At 38.6% G+C, this 16,220-nt stretch overlaps 1 protein-coding gene across 1 annotated transcript in view; it reads right to left on the bottom strand.

Moving 5' to 3' along the window:
* Positions 1 to 848: 848 nt before the first annotated feature.
* The window catches only part of TMTC2 (transmembrane O-mannosyltransferase targeting cadherins 2), a 416,162-nt gene continuing 400,790 nt past the window's right edge, over positions 849 to 16,220 (bottom strand). Inside the window, exon 12 of the mRNA XM_079775789.1 lies at positions 849 to 3,325. Within this exon, the coding sequence (XP_079631915.1) occupies positions 3,146 to 3,325 (180 nt within the window). The 3' untranslated portion in view covers positions 849 to 3,145. The remainder of the gene's footprint in view (positions 3,326 to 16,220) is intronic.

Below are 16,220 nucleotides of genomic sequence, written 5' to 3'. Positions count from 1 at the left end.
CAGGACTTGAACCCTGACCTCCTGGTTCATAGGTTGACGCTCAACCACTGAGCCATGCTGATTGATTTAAAGAGGAAGGGAGAGGAGGATGGAGAAAGAGAAAGAGAGAGAAACATTACTTGGCTCACACCCCAACTGGGGATCGAACCCACAACCTGGGCATGTGCCCTGACCAGGGATTGAACTGGTGACCTTTCAGTGAATGGTGCATGAGACAATGTTCAACCAACTGAGCCACACCAGCCAGGACCATGTCATCTTTCTGAACATGGAAAATCTAATGACATCAGCAACCCTTATTGCTACTGTAACTACTAAAAGTAAATAATTCTTATACATTAGTCACATTCTGTCTCTATTTGACTCTCAATCTCCACCTTTTAAAAATTATCTCCTAGTTCTGCTAACACTCAAGAGAGTTTAAGTGTTGTTGCTGTGGAAGACTGAAAACAGGTTTAAACAACATATTTGTTATCAATGCTTTATTGTTGAAAACAAAATTGAAATTCTCTGGCACATAAAACAATTATTTCTACAAAAGGAAAGCCTACAAATCTTGATAATTTATACAAATAACAGCTTCTCAAAAAATAAAATTTTAATTTAGTAAACTTGTCTTGTGCTCTATATTTTTAGCACTGTCTGCAATAATCCACCATAAATCCCTGAGCGGAGACATTTTTGACCATGTTCTATTATGCCCCCCTGTTACCCTCCCCCCAAGTTGGTCTAAGCCCAGCCCTGTAATAAAAGGTGTCAGGGACATTTCGTTATTAAAGATCCATGCATTTTATGACACAGGCCCAATTATTAATGCTACTTGGGAACTGGGTCAACATGAAGTGCCTCTACTGTGCAATCAGCAAACCTATTAAGAACCAAGTGTTTTGAGAGGAAGAACAATAACAATAAAAAGACATAAAGTGTTAAAACTAGGAAATCATCATAGGTCAATATTTAAATAAATAAAAATGTTAGACTTTGAATTCATCTCTATATCCTTATATTAAATTCCTTTTTTATTTATTTGTTTGCAATTGCCAATGCAGTAGAAGATGAAAAATACACTTCAACCCCTATTTTTGGTTTGACCACGGGTTTGTTGTTGTTAAATGTTAAATGTCATTCTGAGAACACAGTGATTTAGTTATAATTTAACTTTTGGCCCCGCAGTGAAATGTTTACAAAATACTACACATAGTAGGGGGGCCTTCCTATTAATGCCATCAACAAATCTCTCTCACTGCATCTGCCCTTCTTACAAAAACACTAATGCCATAGGAACACCTTCAAATTCTTCATCCCACTGTATTCAGATATGCAGAAAAACATATAAAATATGGAGAAAACATAGTATGATGTATTTGCATGTGTAGCTTCCCTTTAATGGGAATGCTGACCATATATACATGGAGCATGAGTGTAAAGGAGAAAAAGCTAATTTTCAGTTGCAAGGAATTGGCTTGATGAATCAAGTTTGTTTTGTTATTCTGCTATTGTAGAATAATAAATAAATAAATATGTAGAGCATTGTGTTTCTACTTTATGAAGAAGCTAATAGTGGGCTATTGTTTTCACAAAGTTAATTTTTAGTAGCAAAGTCTGACTGCAAGTCAAAAAATGTTCAGACGTTCTTCTCTACATCTTTTATACTCTTTTACTTGTGAAATGAACGTTGAAGTGGTTACAAATAGGTAATGAAACAAAATACCAAATTTGCTAGTGAGAAATGGTTTTCAACTGTAAAAAGCACTTGGCAGAAGACCTAGAAACACGCAGGCTACTGCTACACTCTACTGCAGCTTAAAATAAGAAGTCATTTTTATGGTTTTTTGGGAAGAGCAAAATATGAAAAATACGATAAAAACAATTCCTTAAAACCATATCAGCATTACTGTTCTGGTACCTATTAGAAAGATATTAGCATTTCATAATAACATTTCCCAAATATAAAGTCATTGGTAACCATCATTACACACTCCTTTGAGCAGACTTGATTTTTTAACCAGTAACATCTGGAAAGCACAAAGCACCTTCCTTTTTGTCTAAGAGCTGCTGGTTAGTTATTGGAGCTAGAACACTTTTAAGCTTCCTTTTGTTATAATCTATAATAATAAAAGTGTAATATGCTAATTAGACCAGATGACCTTCCGGATGAAGCCCGGGCTGCAAGGGAAGCCCGGGTCCCGGGTGCCAGAGGGAAGCCTGTGCTGGCAGCCGGGGGAAGGAAGGCCTACTCTTGCACGAATTTCGTGCACCGGGCCTCTAGTCCTTATATAAACAAGTGCATTAACCAGGAATAGCCATTTTAAAAGGCAATTTCAAAAGCCTAAGAATTAATACAATGAATTCTCCTAGGCAATTTTTTTTTTGGGGGGGGGTGTAAATATTGACGACTTTAAAGTAAAAAATGCCTGCCTGACAAGTATGAGGCCTCCCTAGCCCCTCCTACCATGCCAGTGTGAAATGGGGGTTGCTCTACTCTGCATATCCTTTTCAGATCATGAAAAGCAAATGATTCCCCAAAAAGTGAAGACTGACATCCAAATCATAATACGTTATGTGCACTAGTCAGGAAACAAGTGTAGACTCTCACAGGTCCTGACATTGTTTTAAAAAAAAGAAGTTTTCTAAGTTGCAGAAATTGATAAGCAGGCTGCCCCAAGGAGGGAAGGCAGCAGCGTCGGGACAGCCACCGGCTCCCTAGGGTTCACACTACACGTTACTCACTCCCTATCAACACTTGGCCTTAATAGTTTACTGTGGCTGAATGGACACTCTGGCTTCCCCTCACAGTGTTTAGGAAACAATATAGTTTCTAAATTAGCTTTCAAAAATGCACAAATTTGGAAGTTAGACGCCGTCCCTCTTTAAGAAGGCCAAGAGATCCTTTGTTAAGTGCTCTGGTTTAGTTCTATGGGTAACAATTACATCCGTCAGGAGGTTTCCAAGGTTCCCCCCATTTTTGGTGTTAAAGGCTGTGCCAACAGCTAAGTGGATATTCCCAGGAGTGGCAGTGACCTCGGTGACCTCTGCCCTGGCCTTGGAGTCCAAACAAAGCTCTTGTCCTCGCCCTGCTGGGAAGTCCTGTTGGTGAACGAAGCCAGCTTGAAAATGTGGAGGAGGAGGAGGCGCCGCCCCCCTGTCAGGTCTTGGACGTCTTTAAGCCTTGCTTTTCCATGATGTTCCAGAGTTTGCGCAGATTGGACTGCGTGATGACGTCATCGGGCTTGAGCTGCAGCGCCCGCAGGTAGTTGGCCTCGGCCTTGAGCAGCCGGCCGTTCAGGTGCAGGATGGCTCCCAGGTTCATCAGCGCAGCCGGATACTAGGGCCAGAGAGAGGAAGGAAACCGATTTAGAGGCCATTGCAAGCTTTCCTTTGAGGAAGACAAAAATCTTCATCCACTTATGCAAATGATTCCCTTATGTCTGGAGGCATTTTATGGAAGCAATTTAGCAACTTATACAAACAGACAACGATAACTAGAAAGGAGGGGGGAAAAAAGGTCCCAAACAGCCGCTGTGTACTTTGTACCTTTGTAAAAAGGGCCGGCAGCTAGAGAAACAGTTTTCGTCTTTAATGAGAAAGAATGGGTTACATATGAAAACCTAGCAACCTAGTCAGGTGGTACCACCCTGAGAAAGAAGTGATACAATTTCAGATGGACAGAATTAAACTTTTGGTCAACTCAACACCAAGAAATACAATATTAAATGGGAAAATCTGACACATTTCTGTGTCCACCCACTTTTTAAAATTCTTTTTTAAAAATGTATCTTTATTGTTGAAAGTCTTACAGATGGCCCCTTTGTTTTTCTCCCCATTAACCCCCTCCACACCCCCACCTTTGTTCCCTCTCCTTAGCAATATTCCACGCCACTTATAAAAACATAAATAAGTAAAATATACTGTAAACTTTTACTGATGTTTTCAGGGTAAACTATCCTGAAAAAAAAAAAAAATTCAAATGAAACCACTACAGTCCTTTTCAAATCTAGCTCAAGTAATTTAATGAGACAAAGTCTTTACTTTTAAGTCAGTTTGTAACCTTCTAATGGTAAGTGTTTACTCTAAATACAGCAAAGTAAAAACACCTAATAATAGATAAAATATGGTACCTTTATAAGAGAAGTGTTATGCTATTTGTTTGAAAGTAATTTGCAGATTTTTCTGTAATGTGTGCTAATTGTAATACAAAGTTATCATGTGAAAGGCAAACTTTAAAAAAAAAAAGGTATGTTATGTAGCACTAGTTTAATACAGGGTTTCCCGCCCCAAATTCTCAGACATTAGTTAATAACACTCCTTCCCAAAGGAAAAAATATTTTGCTTGCTATCAATGAATAAGGGCTGTACTGCTCTTGTCTTGTCCCTGGAACTTTCTGGCTTACAGAGTAGCTAATATTTTGGCAGTTACATAAATGCATATTTCAAATATCAGATAAAACTAAAAGTGTTTATGCTAAGATTATGTTTTCATTTTTCAGATGATGTCAACTCTTAATTGTCCAGGCAAATCTGATACCGCCTAAAATATTTCACAATTATTTCTATGATTTAGCATTTTCACAATGCATGCATTTTCCAGCTGAATTCATATGACTCTACTGTAAAAACAATTATTTCTGAACCAAAGCATTGCTGGGGAGAGGGGTGAATAGCTCAGAATAAACCAACTGGGGAAAAAGGATCAGATTTGGATTTTGAGATGTGGATTTGAGTTCTTGCTCAGCCACTGCTATGACCTTGGTGAAGTCCCCTAATATATCTGTGTCTCAGTTCTTTCATTTATGAAATATTGAAATAATATCAACTTTCTGCACATTGTTAGAAAGATAAGAGAAAATAAATGTAGCACAGTACATGCACATTGTAGATACTCTACAAATGTCAAGTTTACTTTTCCTGACTCACTGTGCTTGAGATACAGCAAATGCATGTTTGTGATATTTATGTTGCTATACAAACTTTACAATTTTTATTTCAATGGCTACATGTTTCTGGATGTATACCAAAATTCTCTTAAGTCCTCAACTACTGAGCATTATTCTCCAACTTTTCAACATCCTTTCCAAAAAGAATGTTGCAAATATAAACTATTACTAACCTTTGAAGAACCTTTTAGTCTGGATGACTCCACACTTATCAAGAAAAATACAGATGGTCAATATCTAATTTTAAACACCACTCCAAATAAACACAGCTCCAAATTACATGTGCAGTGAATATCTCCACATTGGAAAACCTAAAATAACACCTCCTACTCTGTCTTCCTAAGAAAACTGTGTTGTCATACCACCATTATTATCTTGAGTTTGATGCTTGAACACACTTCTGAATGATGTCCCCTCACAGAGCTTAGCATCACAACCAATAAACAGCTACTAAACTGATGGTGAAGTGTGTTCACAGTCTGAATTACTAGAGATGCTAAATAGATTAAGTGTTCAAACTTCCTGCTATCCTGAGTAGGAAGAGAGGAAATGGGGAGGGAGAACCAGGGTTGGAGACCATTCCTTACTTCACAGAAAAAGAAGAGGCCCAGTGGCTGGGTGGAGAGAAACCAGATGGCTCTGTGGGATAGCTGTTATTTCTTGAATCACTTTATTACCAAAGTGTCTGTACCTCACTAGAATTCCAACTCAAGGGGATTTTTAAAAACACTCAGGGGTTCAGAGGTTACAAAAATAAAGTTAATATTATTATAAGAAAATACAATTAAGAAGTTAAATCTGTTATCAAAATGAGTCTGAATGCTAATTATATTGGTGTTTTGGAATAACTTTAATTTTGCATTTTCCGCACTAGCATGTTTCTCATTAAACAAAAATAATCAAAAATTGACATTTATAAAGTTAATGTGGGATAACAGAACTCATGGAAGCTTACATAATACTTACGGTGTTCCCTAAAGACTAAAAATCCAAGTAAACTAAAAATGTGCATATTAAGAAAATTATTCAATTTTTAAAAGGTTTTTTATTGATTTTCAGAGATAGGGGAAGGGGGAGAAAGAAACATCTATGTGAGAGGGATACACTGATAGGCTGCCTCCTTTACAACCCCTACGGGGAACCCAGGCGTGTGCACTGACCAGGAATCAAACTGGCAGCCCATTGGTGCACTGGACAACACCCAAACAACTGAGCACATCAGCTAGGGCTCATTCAATATTTTTAAGCAAATATCTAATTATATTGATTACTGCTAATATATATATCTAATATATTTAAGCAAATATCTAATTACATTGATTACTGCTTTCAGAGGAAACATTGTGGTTTGAATGTATCTATTTTAATAGAGTAAAAAAAGCTATTTTAAAAATCAATGCACATATATTATGTAATGCTTACAGATTCTTATTTGCATAACTGGAAACTGATGAAATTGACATGCTGGTGTGCTCATATGTGACATACATATCCATTGCCTCAGGTAACTGCTTTGAAAGTGTCATTTGACATAAATAATTTCATGTGTCTGTTAAAAATTTATGACTAAAAATCCAAATAAACTAAAAATGTGCATATTAAGAAAATCATTCAATTTTTAAAAATTTTTTTATTGATTTTCAGAGATAGGGGAAGGGGGAGAAAGAAACATCTATGTGAGAGGGATTCACTGATAGGCTGCCTATCAGTGGTTGTTTTCTCACTTCAAAGATAGGGTTTTTATCTTTTAAGCCCATCATACCTCCCTTCCACGGCAATCTCATGGGTAGCTTAGTGGGTGCCCACTGGACTGACTGCCTTCAGGTCATCCAACCTTGCTACAAAAATGAGAGTTCAGGGAGGGGCATCAGCATCACCTAGGGGCTTAATAGAAATGAAGACTTTCAGGCGCCACCTACTGAGTAAGATTCTGAATTTTAACAAGGTTACTCAGGTGCTTTGTATGCTCATTAAAATTTGAGAAGCACTCTTCTAGAGGTCATTTCCAGATCCTAGATTATATGCTTTTACGGCTTGTGAAATGAAGCTTTTTTTCTTAATAAGAGAATGAAGTTCCTATAGAATAAAATATGTCAGAGCAAATGTCTATCCTCCCATAAAACAGAATTCTTCTCTTGCCCATATAATTATTTAAGGTAGTAAGTATTCGGATAAAGCTTTATTAACAGAGTAGTAAATGACTAAATATTGTTGGACAGAAGAAGAAATTTAAAAAGCCTTTTCATAACCAAACTAGAGGCCCGGTGCATGAAATTCGTACACTGGGGTGGGAGGGCCCCTCAGCCCAGCCTGTCCCCTCTCACAGTCCAGGAGCCCCCAGGGGATGTCCTACTGATGGCTTAGGCCCGCTCCCATGGGGCCTAAGCCGCAGTCTGGCCTCCCTCTGCAGGAGGTGACTAGGCTGATCAGGGGAAGGCGCCACCCCCATTACCCCGCTGCTGCTGCCATTGCTGGCCACTGCAGCCGCCAAGGTGTTTTCATCAACACGACTCCAGTCCCTTCACCACGAAAAAATGACAACTTTCTTTAGGAATTTTCAAGATGTCTCTTTCATAGGATATGACATTTCTTTCTTTCTTTTCTTTTTTTTTTATCCTCACCTGAGGATATTTTTCCATTGATTTTTAGAGAGCGTGGAAGAGAGAGGAAAATACAGAGAGAAACATCAATGTGAGAGGGACACTTCAATGCCCTTGATCAGAATCGAACCCAGACCCTGTGGTCTGCAGGCCAAGGCTCTATCCACTGAGCCAAACCAGCTAGGGCAGGATATGACATTTCTTAGCCCCTCCAGCAGAGGACCTTCGTTTTTTCCTCCAGATGTGAGGTGGAAAAACCCTAGATCACCTTCTTGGATTCTTATTATGCATGTTACCAAGAACACTGCGAGTGAAGTACCGAGAGCTTAGCCAATGAGCGGTCAGAAAAGGTGTTTCCTCTGCAGCTCACGCACAGAGGCCGCCCTGGTGTGTGTCCGCTGGGGTGGGGGTGTATTCCAAGCTGTGCTGCGGAGGCTCAGAGCAGGCACCCCTGTGTATTGTGTCTCTGTTCCGGCCCGCCCCCAGCCCCAGCCTCCCCGAGGCTGCTGGGGCTGGGGGCGGCACGCAGTCCCCTCCAGCCCATCTGCGCGAGCAGCTCCCCCTGAGCCGGTCATGACGCCTTAAGGTGTCCCAGCTAATTTGCATATTACCTCTTTATATATAGAGATAAGAGCAAGTAAGGTTTCTAAACAGACTTAAAGATTGCTTCACTGTATAACTGCAATGCAAAAAGTCCAGGTGACTGGCTGTCTGATTATATATTGGGTGTCATTGCCATCTGCCAGCCATGAGTCATGGGCTGGAGAACAGAAACCCAACTGCAACGGCTGATGTCTTCCCTCACACACATCCTCTTTTATTAAAGACAGCCGATGAAATCTTCAGCATGTTAACAAAGGCAGTCAGCAGCTTGCAACCCAGTAACATGGGGCTTGTGGCTCCAGACAACAAATGACACCACCTCCTACTTCACAGACTAGAAAGAACCAGACTTTCTTGTTTCCTTGAAGAGAACAGATGCTTTACATCAAAGGGGCTGACTGGCAGTCACACTGAGGCAACAAGTGACATCTTTTTTCAAGTCTTTAGGGAATTATGCCTTTATTGTTCATTTACTGTGGTCTTTGGCTTATTTCTTCAGCATTTGAGGAAATAGCAAAACTAAAATAATAGATGTATACTGGGGTGTGGTAGAGCAAAGGCAAGGTGATATCTTGGCAACTGATACTAGACTAATTCCCTGGAGGCTCCCCAGGAGCCCAGCTGAGCTCACAGGGTCTTCTAGGCACACAGGATTGGAAGACAAACTCATTTTCCTGGCCTCTATATATTATTAGTCTTGGGAGGATATCTATGAAGCAAGAGCAGTGAGACCAAAAGGAGATTTAGGATTGGGAATTCGTGCTTCTATTGGGAACAGGACTAAAATGCAGAGCTTTGAACAGAGGACTTAGGTGGGGCCTAGAAAAAGGTAAACAAGGGCTTGTTGAAATATTCTGATTAGGCAAGACATGGAAACCCAGGCAGTAACTGGCTCTTTGAGACTCATTATTAGTCTCTGTGGCCACTTCCCTCTTATGAAGGTAGATCAACAGGCAAGGGAAGCTATGAAAAAGATAGACAGAGATAATACACCAATATGTCTAATTTTATAAAAATATTTCAATTCAGCCCTGGCCAGGTAGCTCAGTTGGTTGGAGTGTCATCCCGATATGCCAAGGTTGTGGGTTAGAACTATGGTCAGGTCACATATAAGAAGCAACCAATGAATGCATAAATAAGTGGGAAACAAATCAATTTTTCTCTCTCTCCCTTCCTCTCTAAAAAATAATCCATAAATTAAAAAATAGATATTAAAAACATTTCCATTTAAAGTGTTGCTGAAATTATCTATATAGTTGCATATTTACTGTTTTATGAACTAAATAACTTTAAAAAAAGGAATGTCTGCGATTACCTTTATCCAGCTAATATTCAATTAATATACTATACATACTTGGGATGTTTTTAAGATAACCACCTTTAACTTCCCTTCTGAATATAATTTATAAACAGAAATGAATTTGCATGGTCTGAAGTTTTTAATGGATTCTCAATCTTTTTCAAGTAGTTACTAAATAACTTGATGAAGGTTGCACACTGTATTTAGTTGAAATTGCTTACCCAATTGGATTTACTGGAGCAGTAACTGTACCGTGATGCTTAAAAATTAATGGTATAAACTTTAAAGAAAAATATTCATGAAAAAGAGTATGCATAAATTTAAGGATTCTCTTTGTATTTATTGTGCCTTGTATATGTCAGATATTTAATAAATAATTACTGGATTAAAGGTTGTTTTTTTTAAGATTGTCTGTCAGGCTTATGAAAAAACTATAATATCACCTGAGATAAAGTTAGATACATCATTTCCCTCATTTTCAATATCATTCCTGTTCTTTTGTCCAGACAGTCCAAGGCCAAGCTAGGAACCTGAATAAATTAGACTTGATTCCTTGCTTTTCTCCATACACAAACATGTACATTCATCCAACTGTTAAGTCTTGGCAACTTTATTCCCAAATCTCCGTTAAATCTGTCTTCTAATTATACTTTGTTCCTTTCTCCCAACGTGGTTTAAGTTCTAATCATCTTTTCTTGGGTTACTTAAATAAAATTATTTTTGATGGAAAAGAATAAATAAATGAGTAACTAAACTGATTGGTGGGTGACAGATTAAATGAATGAGCAAATACATGAGTAAAGCCATATGCAGGTTTCTTTTTTAATTATAAACTAGAGGCCCAATGCATGAAATTTGTGCAAGGAGCTCGGCCCTCGCAGCCCTGGCTGCCCCAGCCCTTGCAGCCCCGGCTGCCTCTCAGCCCCGCCCCCCACCCAATGGTCATTCAGGAAGGTCGTTCCGCCATCTGGTCTAATTAGCATATTAACTCTTTATTATAGGATAATTTAGGCATATAAAAATTTCAGAGAATATAAAAAAGCTACTTGCCTAACAAATAAAACTTATAAAGACAATTAAAGATCCCAAATACCTCTTGCTGTCCTATTCCTGAGCTCACTCCCATCCTCCCAAGAAAACCACCTGAAGTTGGTATTTATCAGCCCAGTGTATGTTTTACACGTTTATTTTTTTGTCTGCCCATAAAAAATGCATACATTCTGAAGTTTTAACTTGATCCATTTGTCATTATCCTTCATGGGATGCCATCCTACCAAGCAGCCAACTGGAATTTTGTGGGGAAGCATGAGACTTGGGTGGAAAGTTGTAAGGAGGATTCTGAGAAAAGGGAAGTGTGTGGAAGGCCGCCTGCCCTGTTTATCAGAATTCCAACTTAGGGGAGACTTAGGGGAGTGTCGAAGGCGGTGTCCCTAATTATTCCTTGATTTTTCCAAACAAGTCTATGCACGTTCAGACCCCGAGTGTTTACTGGAATCCTTAATCTTAATCCCTGGATGCCCTTGCCTAGAGGACATGTGTCCTCCCATACTGATTACTCACCCTACTGATTGTATCTAAAGATAAAAATTCCAATAAAAGCCTAATGAGGCAGGCTATGGAGGCTGCTTGGACCCTTGAGCCAGGTAAGCCCCTTAGTCCTCTTCCCCACAGTGGAACTGTGTTGGAGTAATCTGTTCATCCGTCGTTCAGGGGCTGCTGGTCAGCCCTGGCAGAATTTTTACTCATCATTTTGTTTTTCAAATGTATCCATGTTGATATATGTAAGGTTAGTTCTTTCACATGCATTCCAGTGAATGACTCCCATTCTCCCAAGGATGGAAATACTGACTCTTTAAGAGAGGGCTGTCTCTACACATACTTATGGGAGAGTTTCTTGGAGTGGAATTGCTGGATCACAGGGGATCTTCAACTTCGCCAGATATTACCAAATGGCTCTCAGTGTGGTTGTATCAAATTGCTTTAGCATCGGCATGTAACAAAGGTTTCTTCATTCCAGGTCCTTCATCACACTTGGTATCATCTGACCATTTTAAGTTTTGTAAAGTTAAAGCTGTGAAATAGTATCTTATTGAGCTAAACTTCGTTTTCCTGATTGCTAGAGAGGTTAGTAACATTTTCATAAGCTTAGCAGCTTTTTACATTTTCTTTTCGGTGATCTACCCCTTCTTTTCCCGCTTTCAACAAACTGCTGAGAGCAGGGCCAGCCATGGGGAGAAGCCCTAATAAAGAAGAGTGAGTTTCAATTAGTTGGAAGAGTAAAATGTCAGCAGTAAGACATCCATGATGTTAACCCTTCGGAGACCAAACCAAAAATGGAAAAAAATTCTTACTAAAAATGAAACATATTAATACAATAAACCAAAAATATCTCTCACAAAGTTCTGTGATGGAAAAAAGAAACAAACCCACCCACAAGCAATTCAATGCTTCCAACTCAGAAATGACAGCTCATTGTAGTCACATTTTCACTACAGTCATATTTTGAAGAAAGCATCTCTGCAAAAAGATTTACCGAACTGTACATACAGCACTGGAAAATAACCCAGAAATACAGCAGTGACAAGGCAAAGGCTGACAGATGAAAGAAATAATTCATTTTGATTCTCAGTTTCAATACAGTATTTGTGTTTTTGAAATAGCTTTGAATAAAACAAAACAGATATAGGTGACAAGCAAGACACAAGGCTGTATTAAGGGAGTAGTTACAATTTGTCAGTGACACATTCTATCCTGCGCGCTCAATCCTTCTCTCCCACATCTGCTCCATCCCAGCGGGTGTTACAAGAATGCTCATTTAACTTTTATGATGGGTGTGAGTGCCACAGTGTGGAGTGCTATTCATTTTTATGGCAATCAAAATGCCAACAGCTGTAGTTCTGGCGGACAGCAAAGAGTGATGCTAACAGAGTGATTTCCAAGGTGGTGGTTATTTCTAACAGATTTTAAAGTGTATCTACTCAATTAAGACTATGACCTAAGAAATTATTCTTCACTGGTGATAATTCTTTTTCAAACATAGGTTTTCCTGATGTCCTTAATTTCACAAGAACGCCTCTCACGTAATCTAAATGGAAAACCTAGACCAGGGCCATAGCTTTTATAAAATGTAATCACTATATGGTTTATGATTTGAAATAAACACGTAGCTCATCGTTTGCAGTAAAATTATTAAATAAAAAGTTCTTTAAAAAGTGAAAAAATACAGGATGACTCACAGTGCATGCAAATGGGAAAAATAAGAATGTACTGAGTTTGAAGATACTGAAGGAAACACGCTTAGAAAAGAATCTATCTGCACAATAAGCAAGCATCATCTATATTTTTAAAACAGCAAGAGCGTGCTGTCCTTACTAATATAGACAGTTCTCACAAACCCCTTGGCATCTTATTCTCCTCCTTTTGAACCAAATTCCTTGCCTGTTTCTAAGTTCAAATATGATTTAAGCAACATAATTCACTCTACACTTTATTCATTTCTTTTTAGCATGAAAGGGAGGGAGGAACATATGCATGCTTTCTCAATCATAATCATATTACACAGAAGGAATTTCCAGCTGTACAGGCCATCCAAGTGTGTATGTGTGAAGCGTGAGTTTGAATACATTTAATAAAATGATTGCTCATTCCAAGGAGTTGAAACATGTCATTGGAATAATCATGTTGCTATTAAAATGTATTTCAGAGATATATTGAAGTTGATATTTGGGCTTATAGAAGATAGAAGCAGAGAGCTAAATTTTTTTTTTTTGGGGGGGGGCGGTTTCTGGCCTTTTTTGCTATGCAAATTATCATCTGATAAAAAAAAAAAACAGTACTGTCAGAGGTACAGATATTCTGCTTTGACAAAAATCAGAGTTATATTGGAGTAAAGCTCAAAAGAAGCCACAACAATCAAATTCAGGAAGTTTTTAAATCTATGTACAACAGTCCTCCGATTGACTTAAATGTTGGCCAATAAAACAGCTTTGATTTGATGGAGGTCAGCAAAGAGATACGAGTTTGCATATTTTGGAAATCACAGATTTGTTCCTGAATAAGACTTATTGAAAATATTCTTTTTTTTTTTAAAGTATGGGAATGAGCATATCAGAGACCTCAAAACAGTGGATTACAATTTAGGTTAGGCATGCACACTGTAAAGATGGGTAAGATTTTTTTCCTCTCACTAAGCAGATGGGGACCATGGTGTGAACAGGCAGGATTAATCCAAGAGTGACAGTGTCATTGAGAGCAAGCATATTTCAACATGACATTAGAAGGCAGCAACTGTCCCCCTGCAGGAGGAAGAAACACGTTTCACTGAGAGAATTCACCACAGGCTTCATGCACGCAGGAAGCGGAAAGTTTTGCGAATATTCTGAGTTAGGATGATCAGATCAAACAGCAAGCAGGAGCAAAGCAATTCCTCCGGGAACTATTAATCTTTCCAAGGACTAAAATTAAACTGTAAACACAGTGTCTGATGCGTGACATTCTATTTGCACTTTTATAGGGCCAAGACTTTGCTGATATATGCTTGGAAAAATAATGACTGCAAGGTCTCCACACATCATTTCAGAAAATATTCCATCAGGATACACCAATAAAGGTGAAGCCATGCTACACTCCAAGCCATTCCACTTGCCAAAGAGTCACACCTGCTGAAATGTAACAATAAACATGGCCTGTGCATATCTAAACTCATCGCAAATCAAGGGCAGATCTTCTGTCACTCTCATGGTGTAAGCTCGCATATCACCCTCTAGATCTCTACATTCAATTGCACATTTTGTCTGTATTTCTGAAATGGTGCTGTCTGAAATCACCACAGTCAGACTGCATCAATAATCTTCCTTAAAGCCTGCAGAGTCAGCACATTTTTATATCTATAAGGTTTTAAAGACATTTAAAGGCTCAATGACATTTTTTCTATAACAGCTTCCAAAACTGTCTATAATACAGATTTTTGTATTGCCATCACCTACTCTACCAATGTCTTAACTCTTCTCTGAGCAACTCTGTTTTTGAAAACACTATACCTTATCTTTCTTGCCTTTTATCCTGGGTTTACCATGTTAAAATAAAACAAGGACTGAAACCAGCAAATAATAAGCAATCAACAAAGCAATCCCATTGACCCAGAGTTCAAGCAACTGCTGGCCTCAAATATATTTATTGGACACTTATTCACCCATATACCACAAATAACACCCCCAACAAAACTTGGAAAGGAAGGTAGAACAAAATAAATTATTTTGGATCCAATGATTCACTTTCTTATGCCAACTCTGATTTCTTTTAGACTCATTTCAAATACTGAGATAAGGAATCATAATGATTCTGTGATACATGTCAAACATATTTACAAAATCACAAAGTAATACATTTTCACCTGCTCAAAAAAAATAATTTTGTATTGGCAATGCAACAAACTCTTATAGTGATCTGATATTTGACTATAGGAACACTTGGCCACATATTCATGTCTGAACAAGCAGAATAAAAAGGACTTCTCTAGAAGTACAAGAAAAAGCACATCATTTAAGAAACCAGAGGCAAAATTCTTTTCTGCTATTACATATTAGTTACTCTTAAAACAAAGCATGTTATGAATACTTCGCTAATTAATCTAATTAAATTGTAAGACATTTGTCTCATAAGTGCTTAATATTCATTACATATAATAATTAAATTGAAATTCAGTGTCTTGAAATGGCTCATAGAAATTAGGCTATGCTCTAATGCCTATAATTTAACACTTTTATTTACTTCAGTCAAAGACAGAAGTTTAAGAACTTTATTAATTTCTTTGGTTCATCCAAGACAAGTGGGAATTAAATGGTAATTACGAAGGCAATATTCTTAGGAAATTAAGCCTGGATGCTAAGTGAGCGTGATCGCTGACCGGGGCTACGGGAAAGGGCAGCCTCCAGCAGAGGCGGGAGCACAGGCCACTCTCTGAACTGGAGTTACTCACTCCCGAACCCGCAGAACCCCGGGACAGGAAGCCTGGCCGTCCCGAGAAAAGGAGCTCAGTGCATTAGGATATATCCCATTTGACATCCGTTACATGAATGCAATTAAGGAAGCATGAAAAGAAAATTTATAACACTGAGCTAAGACAATTTTAATAAGAAAGTCACGAGGAGCCTCTTTCAGGCAACAAATAGTTAAACTATGTGTGCTGATGATCTCTGTCTATAATTTCTTAAAATAAATTTGAGTTCTTCGATTATCTCATCCATTACAGCCAATTTTCTTTACTTCCTTTTTTAAAAAAATATATATTTTTATTGATTGCAGAGAAGAAGGGAGGAGAGATAGAAACATCAATGGTGAGAGAGAATCATCAATTGGCTGCCTCCTGCATGCCCCCTACTGGGGACAGAGCCTGCAACCCAGGCATATACCCTGACTGGGAATCAAATGGTGACCTCTTGGTTCCTGGGTCAACACTCAACTGCTGAGCCACACCCGGCTGTGTACTTTACTTCCTTATTAAATGTAATATGTTCATTCACTCATTCAACATTAAATTATTGAGCACCTATATTGGGGCTTCAGTAATTAAAAAACAAAAACAGTTAAAAATCCCAGACCTCAGCCCAGCCTGCATGGCTCAGTGGTTGAGCATTGACATATAAACCAGGAGATCATGGTTAGATTTTCTGTCAGGGCACATGCCTGGGCTGTGAGCTTGATCCCCAGTGTGGGGCTTGCAGGAGGCAGCTGGTCAATGTTTCTCTCTCATCATTCACATTTCTGTCTCTCTCTTCCTCTCTG

This window comes from Cnephaeus nilssonii, assembly GCF_951640355.1.
Source record: "Cnephaeus nilssonii genome assembly, chromosome: 6".
Classification (NCBI taxonomy): domain Eukaryota; kingdom Metazoa; phylum Chordata; class Mammalia; order Chiroptera; family Vespertilionidae; genus Cnephaeus; species Cnephaeus nilssonii.
Note: the sequence above shows the minus strand (reverse complement) of the source record. Positions and strands in the feature narration are given on the sequence as shown.